Source organism: Anguilla anguilla, chromosome 7 (assembly GCF_013347855.1).
Source record: "Anguilla anguilla isolate fAngAng1 chromosome 7, fAngAng1.pri, whole genome shotgun sequence".
Taxonomy (NCBI): domain Eukaryota; kingdom Metazoa; phylum Chordata; class Actinopteri; order Anguilliformes; family Anguillidae; genus Anguilla; species Anguilla anguilla.
In genome coordinates this window covers 349742-363511 of record NC_049207.1, presented here as the reverse complement: position 1 = coordinate 363511, position 13770 = coordinate 349742, and the positions used below count along the sequence as shown (strand labels likewise).

General features: G+C 42.0%; 1 protein-coding gene across 6 annotated transcripts in view; it reads right to left on the bottom strand.

Moving 5' to 3' along the window:
* Positions 1–13770, bottom strand: part of LOC118231069 (serine/threonine-protein kinase Nek4-like) — a 56609-nt gene that overhangs the window by 34272 nt on the left and 8567 nt on the right. For 2 of the 6 annotated variants that reach the window (XM_035424520.1, XM_035424519.1), the window contains exons 4-11: positions 13688–13763; positions 9205–9308; positions 8138–8221; positions 5359–5426; positions 4633–4710; positions 3732–3786; positions 3140–3328; positions 1244–3033 (exon numbers count right to left, since the gene is read on the bottom strand). In XM_035424520.1, the coding sequence (XP_035280411.1) occupies positions 2104–3033; positions 3140–3328; positions 3732–3786; positions 4633–4710; positions 5359–5426; positions 8138–8221; positions 9205–9308; positions 13688–13763 (1584 nt within the window). In that variant the 3' untranslated portion in view covers positions 1244–2103. Of the gene's footprint in view, positions 1–1243; positions 3034–3139; positions 3329–3731; positions 3787–4632; positions 4711–5358; positions 5427–8137; positions 8222–9204; positions 9309–13687; positions 13764–13770 lie in introns of those variants that run through there. The other 4 variants (XM_035424521.1, XM_035424525.1, XM_035424526.1 and 1 more) reach the window with 4 other exon arrangements.

Below are 13770 nucleotides of genomic sequence, written 5' to 3'. Positions count from 1 at the left end.
TTTCTCCCAGGTGGTGGCTGGGGGTAGAGCAGGAGTGTTTCTCCCAGGTGGTGGCACGGATATGGCTGGGGGTAGAGCAGGAGTGTTTCTCCCAGGTGGTGGCACGGATATGGCTGGGAGTAGTGCAGGAGTGTTTCTCCCAGGTGGTGGCACGGATATGGCTGGGGGTAGAGCAGGAGTGTTTCTCCCAGGTGGTGGCACGGATATGGCTGGGAGTAGTGCAGGAGTGTTTCTCCCAGGTGGTGGCACAGATATGGCTGGGGGTAGTGCAGGAGTGTTTCTCCCAGGTGGTGGCTGGGGGTAGTGCAGGAGTGTTTCTCCCAGGTGGTGGCTGGGGGTAGAGCAGGAGTGTTTCTCCCAGGTGGTGGCTGGGGGTAGTGCAGAAGCATTTCTCCCAGGTGGTGGCTGGTAGAGGATCTGAGTCTTTTTTATGTTAATGGACAGACCAATTTGCTTGTATGCCTTGGCGAACGCATCCCAAATGCACTGTAGGTTCTCCTCTGAAAGGGCCACAAGGGCATACCTGCAGCTCTATGATGGATGTGGTGGTGGTTTTGCTTTTTTCCCTGAATCTGTTGATATTAAGAAGTTGTCCGTCTGTTCTGTATGTGATTCTTACACCCTGAGGCAGATTTTCACCCGTGAGGTGGAGGATGGCAGCGATGAATACAGAGAACAGGGTAGGAGCAATGACACAGCCCTGCTTGACTCCGGTGTCTACCCTGAAGGGTTCCGTTTCATCTCCATTGCCACTGAGTACTGTAGCTGACATGTTGTCATGCAGCAGTCTCAGTATTCGGATGAACTTGTTGGGGCAGCCAATTATTCCCAGAATCAGCCAGAGGGCCTGACGGTTCAGAGTCAAAATCTTTGGTGAGGTCAATAAAGGCCATGTATAGTGGTTGGTTTTGTTCCCGGCATTTTTCTCAGAGTCAGCGAACAGTGAAAATCATGTCCATGGTGCCCGTTTGGGCGAAATCCACTCTATACACACACACACACACACGCACGCACACACATACACATACAGGACTCTGCTGCCATCTGCTGGATTTGCTGCTACTCAGTAAGTACTGTGGATAATATTCTCAGAGGCTGTTCATTTGGGGACCCCTGTGGACTATATTCTATATCTGAGGTGGATTCAAACCTCATTTAAAGGGGAATTGCACTTGATAACACTTCTGCTTCTCATGACTGATATTGTCCTTCTAATGAATGTGTTGTCCTTCATTTTTCGATTAGTTATTTCATTTTAAATGTCTAATGTTAGAAAGAAAGACCTTTTTTTAGCGCAAGCCCACATAGTAGTATGGTTTCCGGTTTTTTCTTCTTCAATATCGTTTTGTTAACTTAGCGTTGAAATCGAACAAACTAACGTTCTTTTGTTTGATGCGATATAAGACCAATAATAATGAGGTGCATTGTACCGGCTGTTATAATGCCCCCGTTAAACTTGCCTTGAAAGCACATTTTCATAGTTCACACGATGCAACTTTGTGCCAGACATGGCTGGATGTAATCAGACACCCCAACATAACAGCCGAAGAAGTTTGCAAACGAGGACTTAAAAACTTAATGCGTAATGGACTTAATGCAGCGACCACTTTGAACCCCCCGATTACCAAGGCGACCGTCTGAAGCCTGGAGCTGTACCCACCGTTCTCCCATCGTTGGTCGAACCGCTACAGGTAGGTACTAAGCGGGCTGGCTAACCCTATCGCGTCTGTCTGTGATACATAGGATGTCTACGGTAACAGTTAGACAGCTTGCTGGCTGTTATGGCATTGCCACCATCCATTTATTTCCGGTTTCGCCAGCTAGTGGTAATACAACACTATTTCTACGACCAACCTAATGTTATTATCTTCAGGTAGCCTACGCCCATATCAGAAGTCTTGCAATGATATGCATCCTCGAGTTCGACACTAAACTGCCTGGGTCTACTTCCTGCATTGGTAAAGGAAAACAACAAAACAGCGTAAAAAATATTAACATAATGAAATAACTAATCGAAAAATGAAGGGCGACACATTCATTAGAAGGACAATATCAGTCATGAGAAGCAGGTGTTATAAAGTGCAATTCCCCTTTAAGGCCAGTTTAGAAAGACATGTAAGCTTCTTCTAACTCTGTGATGGTAGAGTATACAGACTCAAGATCTTCCAGCCATTTCTGAAGCACAGCAGACACCTCCCTGATCCTCTTAATGAACTCCCTGGTTTTTAATGCTTTTTTCCCCTCAGCGCTGCCAGCCTCTGGGCCTGCAGTTGCTTCATCAGGGGATTTCTTTGAATCCTCCATTTTGGTGCCTTCATTTGATGCACTAGAGCCTTCCTGTGTCATGGCAGCACTGCTGGCCTGTGGGCCTGCAGAGGCTTCATCAGGGGGTTCCTCTGACTCCTCCATCTTTGTGTAATTATTTGAGCCTTGCTGTCTCATGGCGTGTATCTCCCTGGAATCATCAACAATGAAGTAGATGTCAACAGCTAGAAAGAGACCTGCTAACACCCCGGTGACCACCTCTGCTGCACGTGCGAGTCTGACAGCTTGTGATGCTGCCCTGAACGCCTGAACTGCAGGGGCCAGTTTCACCAAACCCCCAATGCTCCTCACTACCCGAGTGGCCCCTGCTACATTGAGGGTTCTGCTCTGGTCCAGATCCTCAAAACCCTTGGAAATGAGCTGGAGGCACGTGACCAGGCTCAGCATCTTCGCCTCACATTCATGTATAATATTCTCTATGGTGCGCCGGTCTGTCTGCTCATTCACCATTTTGGTGACATTAGAAGCAGCTCCAGTTACCCCCCCAGCTGCAGCAACCCCAATTCCCACCCCTGTCACAATCAGAGAAGCCCCTAAAGTGAGGGGGGCGAGGGCAAGCCCCACTATGGTGGTGATCCCCCCCGCAGCACCTATCACCCCTCCAGTCAGACTGCCCACGGTGGTGCCCCAGAGCATGCGCTCTAAACCATCTGCCACTCCATCCAGCTCTTTCAGTTTCTGCTGCAGCTCTTCCGGGATTCCCTTGGTCTGTGGAAATACAAGTTACAGGTTACAGCCCTGAGCCCTATCATTTATTCAGCCTTTCTGTTAGCATTTCTGTATGAAACTGTGGACAGCAACCAAAAAGAGTCACCTTTTGGATAAGGATCCCTAGAAGGAAGGGTCTCCCCAGTATATCACTGGCAGAGGGTCGATCCGCTGGATTCTTCTGAAGCAGATCCCTCACAAGGTCCCGTAGATCAGTGGAGAATGGTCCAGAGATGGAGGGGTAGGGCCCATCCACAATTTTATTGAGGAGTTCTAGAATATTTTCTTCTGGAAACTATGAAGGAAAGTCGGTACACTCATGACTGCCGGAGTCCTTTCAGGCATATAAAATACATTTCCCAGGATGCAGTGAGGCCTGTAACCACGCGTGTCTGTTTATGGCCCCAGATTTTGCTCTCTTTGAAAGTAACAGCAGTCCAGATTTTCAGAGATATCCAAGTACTTGATGAATCACAGCTCTGACCCATGGCAGACAATCGGTTTTATCCATTCAGTTGTATGTGACCACAAGAAGTTTTCAGAACTTTCAATCTAGCTTTCAGAGGTGTAAGTCATCTTCATTTTCAATAAATCAGAAATTAACATGTGTACATGTGTAATTAGGTATTCATTAGCCATGCTTAAAAACCAGACAAGTTCAGAACATAAAATGTATCAGAGCCTTGACTTGTACTTACCGCAGGCCTAAGCTCACACAATTCATACAATACACACCCCAAAGCCCAGATGTCACTGCAAAGAACAAAAGTTCATTTTAATAATCATACATGCTTTTCATTTATAATTACTTGTATTAACTATAATCACACAATGATACAAAAATAAAATGGAACATAAACATTACTAAAAACAACAGGGTACTGCCACAGGCACATAGGAGCATGAAGCAGCATTTTACCAGCAGTGTCACAGTTAGAGGGCACAACTGGGACACTTTGTGGGACACTGCCCAATATATTTTGTCTCAGGCCTGAGAATTTATAGTTGCTGCCCTGCTTTGTATAAATAAAGCAGCGCTTTCATACGTAGCCTTATAGCACTGTCCAAGCAGTAATAAAGCAGCACTTTCATACGTAGCCTTATAGCACTGTCCAAGCAGTAATAAAGCAGCACTTTCATACGTAGCCTTATAGCACTGTCCAAGCAGTAATAAAGCAGCACTTTCATACGTAGCCTTATAGCACTGTCCAAGCAGTAATAAAGCAGCACTTTCATACGTAGCCTTATAGCACTGTCCAAGCAGTAATAAAGCAGCACTTTCATACGTAGCCTTATAGCACTGTCCAAGCAGTAATAAATCAGCGCTTTCATACGTAGCCTTATAGCACAGTCCAAGGAGTAATAAAGCAGCACTTTCATACGTAGCCTTATAGCACTGTCCAAGCAGTAATAAAGCAGCACTTTCATGCGTAGCCTTATAGCACTGTCCAGGTATTAAACAACAGTGGTATCATACATAGTGTTATAGTTCAGTCTTAGCAATAATGATTCAGTGCTTTTGCACACAGTGTTATAGGTCAGACTTAGCAGTAATAAAACAGTGCTTTTGTAGCAGTGTTATCATACACTGTACTGCACCTTGTACTGTTGTTTGCTACTTCCTCAATTATTTCTGGACTCTGGTAACAGATTGTTCCCACACCTGTGTTTGCATAGCTGAGCAGCCCAAACATTTAAGAAGAAAAACAAAAATTAGTGGAAATTAGTAGTGTTCACAGAGGAGACTGTACATCTTGTGGCTGTTAGAACATCTGTCAGTCAGTGGAACAGTTTATGTCAGTCAGTGGAAAGGTGTGAGTGTCTTTAGTCTGGTGCGTAGAAGGATATGTTCAGCTCACTCATTCTTGTAGAGAAGAGATCAAGGCTCTTGAGAATGTGTAAGGGTAAATATACTCTCATTCCAGGTAATGAAATAGATTATTAAAGGGGATACTCAGACAGTATAAACAGCACAGACAGCATAAATAGCACAGACAGCATAAACAGTACAGACAGCACAGGAAGCACAGACAGCACATGTAGCACAGGCATAAGCTGATTGTGAACTTTCACACTAAAGCTATACAACAAAAAGGAAATTAGGAAAATGAGGATTAGAGATTTATTTCCCAGCCACTATCTTTTAAACTTTGCGTTGTGTGGATCAGAAATTCTTAATTACAACAGCAATACACATAAAGCACCCACTGAAATTTGGTTTTGATCAAACCAATTTATAAGCTGCTTTCTAATTATAGAGGTTGTTCATAAATATCATAAATATTTTTCATCTTCTTTCTACAGTATAGAACAGTGGAATAGTACCTTTCAAGGGGCTTTGCCAGTCCAAAGTCTCCCAAGCGAGTCCTCCCATATTTATCCAAGAAAATGTTCTAAATGTAAATAACATTGTGTAAGGGTACAGGCACAGAGCACAACGCAGTCAGAGCAAACATTACAGAAAGAGAAACTGACATTGTGTAAGGCTACAGGCACAGAGCACAGTGCAATGAGAGCAAACATTACAGTAAGAGAAACTGACATTGCGTAAGGCTACAGGCACAGAGCACAACGCAATGAGAGCAAACATTACAGTAAGAGAAACAACACTACTGTATCTCACGTAGCGCAGTTATGAAACCATTCTGTGCTCTTGGGAGAATTTACTGATTTGGAAACTTCCTGGAAATATTCTGACAAACACAACTGATATTCGTTTGCTTCTGGAAATTAATTAATCTAAGTGACGTACCACAGTTAAATAAATTCATGAATTTGTGAAATAAAAACATGACATTTTCAAGCCTTTATGTCTTAATCTGTTATACAATAAACAGCTAAATACAATGATAATCATTCTATATGATAGTATTTAAAATCATTTATAAAAAAAAGTTTTTAAAAGTAATTAAAATACTTTAAATACGTATCTGAACCAGGTCTGATCACTAGACTAGTGAGCCTTGGCTGAGTAACATATTGCATTAGCTAGCTAGCAAACACCCCAAAAGTACACATGGGATGCATAGAATTGAAATAAAAGAAATCCTATATTATCGCACTGGTGTAAGCTTATTTTTGTGAGAAATAGGGAGATTTTATAAATAAAGGTAGGGGCGTCTGGGGGTCCTCTCCCAGATAAAATTTAAGTTTCAAGGACTTTTTCCTGCATTCTGTTTCCTGCTCTCTGGTATGACAATAACAAAATAATAAGCACACTGCAACTGAGTTTATATGTGAAATAGGCCTACGTTTTAATTATAAAAGCAAGTTTCAACAAAAAACCAATTTGCGAGTGTCTGTTTTAAGTTTTACGCTCCATCTTAATACACCATTGAAATACAGTGAAATAATCCGCGTTGGGCAAGTTCCTCTAAAAATGTAGCTAACTGGGCTACAAATTACTCAACACTGGAAGTAGCAAACTGTAGCACAACTACCAATAAGAGTAAATTAAAACTACTTCTAAAAAGTTGTTATGCTGAACCTACTTAATGATAAAACATAAATAAGATCACCTATGGGAAATGCCAGACATTGGCTAATGCTACTGTTGTCATGCTCAGACCCACTTTAAATAACAAAAAATAATTATTCATAAGTTAACTGTTAATTTAGCTACACATATTTAAGTCAATTTTTGGGGAGAAATGTTCAAGATGAGTTCTCATGAACTTAGCTACATTGTTCAGTTTTAATAAATAATGACTTAATGTTAGCTAACCAGACACATTTCTGACACTTGATTGTTTACAATTTCATGGATCCAAAGCTAAATCACCCAATCAAATCAAAAATAAAAATTCCTTTGCCAAATCTGCACTGAGAAGCACACTCCCTAAATAACACAGTTCGTTAATTAAAATGTTAACAAAATGTTCCTGGCATTACTAAGTAATTTAACAGCCAACTAACTTCATCTCACACTAAAAGAATTATGAGAGGTATGACTATGCTACTGCAGAGTCTGACTTCTTATTCATGATATGATTGCAACTGAGGACCACTCACTACCACTAAGGGAAAAAAGAACCCAGGTGAGAAGCACTTGCTACATGATTTTATCAGACCTTTAAGGGATATTGAGGGCTAAACATGCCAAAATTAAATAAATAATTGAATAAATAAATGTGGAATTCTAGAAAAAAAAATATATATACGAATAGGTAACTTATTAAATAAATACTTAATTTTCACCTCATGACTGTCCTTTTCAAAATAACGTTATCATATTTTATTTCATAACATGCTGTATGCTCCCCTTTTCATTTCATAATAAAGCTTCTCAAAATCACAAGACTTCCCATCAATCAACACCAGCGAGGCTGGACCTGCCCACTGATTGGGTAATCTTTTGCGATCAATTACTTGGTCTTGTCCAGAGGGCAGTGCCTGGTGCATGGAGTCTGTGGGCTGAGGTCTGTCAACTCTGCTAGTAAAAACAAGACCAGGTCAAAACCTAGTATATGGCTGGACCGGGCGACCAATGGTGTGACGTCATAACTCGGCTGACCAATGGTGTAACTTCTTCACTCACTCATTCAGTCACTCAGTCAGTCACAGACATTTGCGTTTGCAGGGCTGGCCCTGCTGTTGCGGTCCAGCCAAAAAGTTTGCTACGAATGCTCCTGCCAATGCTTTAACATTATAGCTGATCTTCACAGCAGGAGGGGCAAGGCAGTGTATCTACTGATTGTATAATGCAGACATTTTCTGTGCACAGGACAAGAAAACTATTGCTTCTTATCCAGTGGGATATAGATAAAACTAGCTTTTTAGCTTTGTCAGTGTTCCAAGAGACATCCATGAAGACCAATGCTAACCAGGAACAGACAGTGAATGGGGTGGCTAGTGGCATTAGCTCTGCTAGCTAGGTAGCAAGAATTAGGTTCTAAATCAGAGGGGTTAACTAAAAAGGTTAAGCAATTGTTTCAGTGCTGGATCAAAATAGCAAAATATCTTTGCTTACACAACGGAATCATAGCAACTTACCATTGCATACACTGTGATGTCATAGCAACCGATCATTGTTTAGACCATGGTTTCATTACAACCTATGTATCATTACTTACACTGTGGTATCATAGCAACCTACAGTCGGTACCTGTGGCTTGATGTCTCTGTGCAGAATGTTCTTCTCATGCACATACTCCACAGCCATGCAGATCTCCACAAACCAGGTCAGGATCTGTGCAAAAAACAAAGATTTCATGCGTGTTAATAATGAACGCCAGAAGGAATAGGGTTCATAGAGGAGCTAAATACAAACTACAAAATGTTATGGTTCTGTTCCAGTGTGTGGATGGGCCCCATGGTCTGGTATCTGTTAAGGCTCTATTACAGAGTGTGGATGGGCCCCACAGTCTGGTATCTGTTAAGGCACTGTTCCAGTGTGTGGATGGGCCCCACAGTCTGGTATCTGTTAAGGCTCTATTCCAGTGTATGGACGGGCCCCACAGTCTGGTATCTGTTAAGGCTCAGTTCCAGTGTGTGGATGGGCCCCATGGTCTGGTATCTACTAAGGCTCTGTTCCAGTGAGTGGATGGGCCCCATGGTCTGGTATCTGTTAAGGCTCAGTTCCAGTGTGTGGATGGGCCCCACAGTCTGGTATCTGTTAAGGCTCTGTTCCAGTGTGTGGACGGGCCCCATGGTCTGGTATCTGCTAAGGCTCTGTTCCAGTGTGAGAACAGGCCCCATGGTCTGGTATCTGTTAAGGCTCTGTTCCAGTGTGTGGATGGGCCCCATGGTCTGGTATCTGTTAAGGCTCTGTTCCAGTGTATGGACGGGCCCCATGGTCTGGTGTCTGTTAAGGCTCTGTTCCAGTGTGTGTACGGGCCCCATGGTCTGGTATCTGCTAAGGCACTGTTCCAGTGTGTGGACGGGCCCCATGGTCTGGTATCTGCTAAGGCACTGTTCCAGTGTGCTAGTGCCACATGGCTGGTAGCCTTGCAGGGTGATGCTAATATGGCTTTGGTATCACTGAATAAGAATCAGTGGCTGACATCATGTGCTGCAGAGGAGAGCTCTTGCTCGTCTGTGCACTCCTGAATCCAGTGAAGGGTAGCAGCAGCTCTGCAGTGTGAGCTGGACTGGGCATTCCCTCAGGGAACAGGGGGAAAAGGGGGAAAACTACATCTTTAACAAAATAAACATGTCGCTGAACTCGCTTACCTGATCTTCTGGGAAATATTCACCAGTATCTTTCTGCTTTTTAATTTCCTCAGAAAGATTCCCACCCTCACAATACTCCATCACTATGTAGACATTCATATCATCTGTAAAGAGAAAATAATTTTCCTGTTACTTGATTGGTTTCCACAGTAGGATTAATATTTCTCAAAATACATAAGAAAAATAATTTGACAAAGGACAGTTGTTTAAAAGCAGGAAATAAAGATGGTCTTCCATTTACAAACCAGTCAAATGCACAGCAGCTGTTATGTTCTGACATAAAGACAAAATGACCTATTGTTGCTGTGATGGCAGGGTGTTCCACTCTTATGGTGTTGTTTATTATTGTATGACACTGGCTGGCAATAATTACATTTTATTGACATGCTGTGTCTGGCTTAAGGTTTGACCACAATATTATGATATAAATACAATAAATTAATTAAATAAAATGATCTGAAACTAACATCAAATCCACAATTATACAGTGGTATGCAAATTTTTGGGCACCCCTGGTCAAATCGCATGATTTATTGAATTTAAGAAAAAAAAGTTTCGGCACACTGCCATTGGGCTCTGGAGCAGTGGAAACGTGTTCTCTGGATAATGTTTCTCTATCTGGCAGTCTGATGGATGAATCTGAGCAAATGCCAGGAGAATGTTACCTGCCTGAATTCATAGTGCTGACTGTAAAGTTTGGTGGAGGAGGAATGTGGCTGCTTTTCATGGTTTGACCCTTTCCTGTTTCAGTATAACAGTGCCCCCCTGCACAAGGCGAGGTTCGTAAAAAAAATGGTTTGGTGGGGAAGAACTTAACTGGCCTGCACAGAGCCCTGACCCCAACCCCATTGAACACTTTTGGGATGAACTGGAACACCAACTGCCTTATCACCCAACATCAGCGCCTGACTTCTCTAGTGCTCTTGTGGCTGAATGGAAGCAAATCCCTGCAGCCATGTTTCAAAATCTACTAGAAAGCCTTTCCAGAAGAGTGGAGGTAAGGACCAACTCCTTATTAATGCCCATTGTTTTGGAATGCATCCCCCTATTCCTGTAGAAACAGGGTATGTTGGGGGTGGCAGTAGGGGAGCCAGAACACTGGCCAAGTCAGACCTTATTTGGGCAAACTAAGGGAGGTGTGTAGTGTGGAAGACTTGCTCAGTAACACATTTAAGGGAAGACCAAAGGGATACTCAGGAAGAATCTGCTTAATAGTTTTCCTGGTACCACAGATTCTTATATGAGCATTTTGGGCATACATCACTATCTTTTTGTTCCTTTTGTTTTTCTTAGTTTGTTACATTTTATGTCTTTTCGCATTGTATGAATTCGCAATCTTAATTTTTCCTGTTTTGTAAATAAATTGTTTACCTTTCAGCATTATTGGAACTGACTATCCTTATTATGATCAACCGATTCACAAGATTCACTACCCAGATGGAGTAACCTTAGTGAGGGCTCTCTGGGGTAGATGTTAGATTTTGTACCCGGACAATCATAATTTCTTCCCCAGGTTAAACGTTCCTCTTCATGATGCAGAAACACTATTTGCAAGACTCCCAGATGACTAGATGACTTTATCAGCTAGGATAGAATGTCTTAGAGTCAGAGAACAATTATATGAATGCCTAGCAGCAGGAGATCTTGCAAGCAAGGAGTCTTGCTTTCTGGGGTACAATGTCTTGCTGCCCATTATTGCAGCATTATTTCAGCATTTGACCAAAGTCAATCCACATACGTGAACCCATATTCACAAACATCCACGTTTTGAAGTTAATGGAGTCAGATAAATTTGTTTTCCTCCCTGCGACTAAATACAAATCTTTACAATGTTATGCTAATTCCTTGCAGGGGTTGTGTTAACTTATTTTCTCTTAAAAAGCATCCAATGTGACCAGGGGTGCCAAAACGTTTGCATGTCAGTGTAATGATGGTGCAAACATCTTTACATTATTACATTACAGGCATTTGGCAGACGGTCTTATCCAGAACAACGTACAACAAAGTGTATAACCATAACCAGGAACAAGTATGACGAAACCCCTAGAGAGAAGTACCGGTCCAAGTGCAGGGAACAACCGCATAGTTCAACTTGGACCCTGAAGGTTAAACTGATTAACACTAACAACGAGAACGGCAACAACGCAGTCTATGGAAAAAATACAAGTAGTAGTTAAGACAGTTATTGCACCTAAATCACCTACGAAACAGCTGCCTAGTTACAACCCTAAGCTTACAGTCATTTACAGGGGGGTAGGGAGGGATGGGGAGAGGTGCAGCCTGAAGAGGTGAGTGTTCAGTCGTCGTTTGAAATGGGTCAGTGTCTCAGCTGTTCTGACCTCCACACATCTAAATCACACATGTTCTTAAATTGTGTCCCGATGTGTGAATCGGGGTGTGTGGTGACGTGGAGGAACCTACTTTGTCCTACCCTTTCTGTGGCCACTACTTTATTACATATTTTCTGTGGTCCCTACGTTATCAAGCATCAATGGTTTGTTGGCACTTATTGAATTTTGTTAAAAAAAAATTCTGCCATGCGAGTCTATGGCAGCCAGGGCCGTAGGAGTGGGTTTGACATTTGCTCCCAAGCCCCTACCCCTGCCCACCCCCACAACAATTAATATACAGTGGCTAGTAGAAAAGTTCATTGGTTACACTAGAGCCAGCTATAAAACTTTCAGCAAACATTAAAATGCATTCCAGCTTCAGAAAATCTGTCAAATGGTTATAGATTCATGATGCAGCCAAAAAAAGGTTCTATTCTTTGATAGACATAAGGCACCAAAAAACAGTCAATTAATGCATGTTCAGTGTCTGACATTTGAACAATACATATAACTTTATAAAAACTATAATACAGTTTGAGAAATGCAAGCAACCTTTTTAATATGTTAATAGCAATAGCATTCCTCCCATACTTCCGCACAAAATGTCAGTGCCCGATTTGAATGGGGCGATATTTGAAGATTGATACTGTCTCCATTCAATCGTCTGCTAGCAACCCAGTGAGCCAACTGGTTCGTAGGTACCTACAGCAGGATTTGAATGGGGTGATTTTCTAAAGAGTGGGCTCCATTCATAGGAATGATATTTGCTGCATCGGGTGGACTTGTTCACTGCACTCCCGCAGCATACCTTTCAAAATAAAGTGAGCATTTTTTTCCCGTTAAAATTAGTGCAGACGGTCAAGTTTAACTGTTTCGATTATTGGGGGGGACATGTCCCCCCTGTCCGCTCACTTCTACGCCCTTGATGGCAGCGAATAGAAGCACTCAGAGAATTTTTGTGAAATTTAGCACATTGATTGAGGACAAACAAAGATATCCAGACACCAAGTTTGGGGTCAGTTCATCCACACCTCTAGCACCACCAACAGGCCAAAATTGACATTAGGTTTTCGGCAATAACTTTTGAACCATTTGGCCTAGGGTCATGATTGGTTTCTCAATGATCCTTAGGTCCTGCTAAGTTGAATGTATCTTCTTCTGTCAACTTCTGCCACATTGGATTTTTTGCCATTTAGAATTTTTTGAAAAACACATTTTAAAAATCTTCGCCTAGATCGTTCAACAGATCACCATAACATTCTCCCTGCATCATCTAGAGAGTACTCTGACCAAAAGTTCTAAGTTCAAAAATTGTTGTTAGCTCAAACAATATAGCTGGTGTAAACAAACAACAGGAAGCGAGCCATATGTCGGCCGCACTTTGTTGTGGACTGACTCAGATTTAGCAGGGGGCTGAAGGCTTACACAGCCAATTATATCAAATTTTACCACTTGGGGGCACTATATCAGGAAAAAGAATGTTGATGTAGTTTACTCTACAATGAAAGCAGATTTCAGTCAAACTTTTTTTTGGACTACTGCAGTAAACTAGAAATCATATCTGCTTTGTTGTTGACCAGTTTGTTTTTTGGTCATCTTGGATTTTGTCAAGAACTCATTTAGCCATCTTCTCCTAGAACCATTGCCTATTCTAGCAACAATTTTGGGCATTACATCTATGGACCATTTTCTTAAAGAGCTGGTAAAAGTTATCTGTGTGTTTGAAGAATATGGCTACAATATAACAAAAAAATTTGGTAGTTAAGGAGCTGTAAAGGAAGAGTAGCTACATATTTGCAACCCTTTTGCCTGTTGTCATCAAACTTGGTACACAGGCCTGGGGGGCACACACCAAGTTCAGTGGAATTTTTCCGCTTGGGGGAGCTATATCAAAAACCAGGTTTACATGCCAATTACTCCAAAAATGAAAGGAGATATTTCAACCCAATTATTGGGTAACATTACAGTGACAAATCCAAACAAGCCAACCAGTAGACTTGGTCACATGAAGGTGTAGTGCTTGACCCCTTCCTTGCTGCTTGCAGCCATATTTATTCTCATTATTTTAGAAGTGTCACAGTAATATGGGGATAACGTAATGCATGTTTCATTATTAATTATACATTTTGTGAATTGTTTTAATGATATACTACCTTCAAAAGAGTCATTGTACTGGACAATGAATGGGTGTTTCAAAGCTTCTAGCTCAGACACTTCTCGCATCATGTTCTGAAAA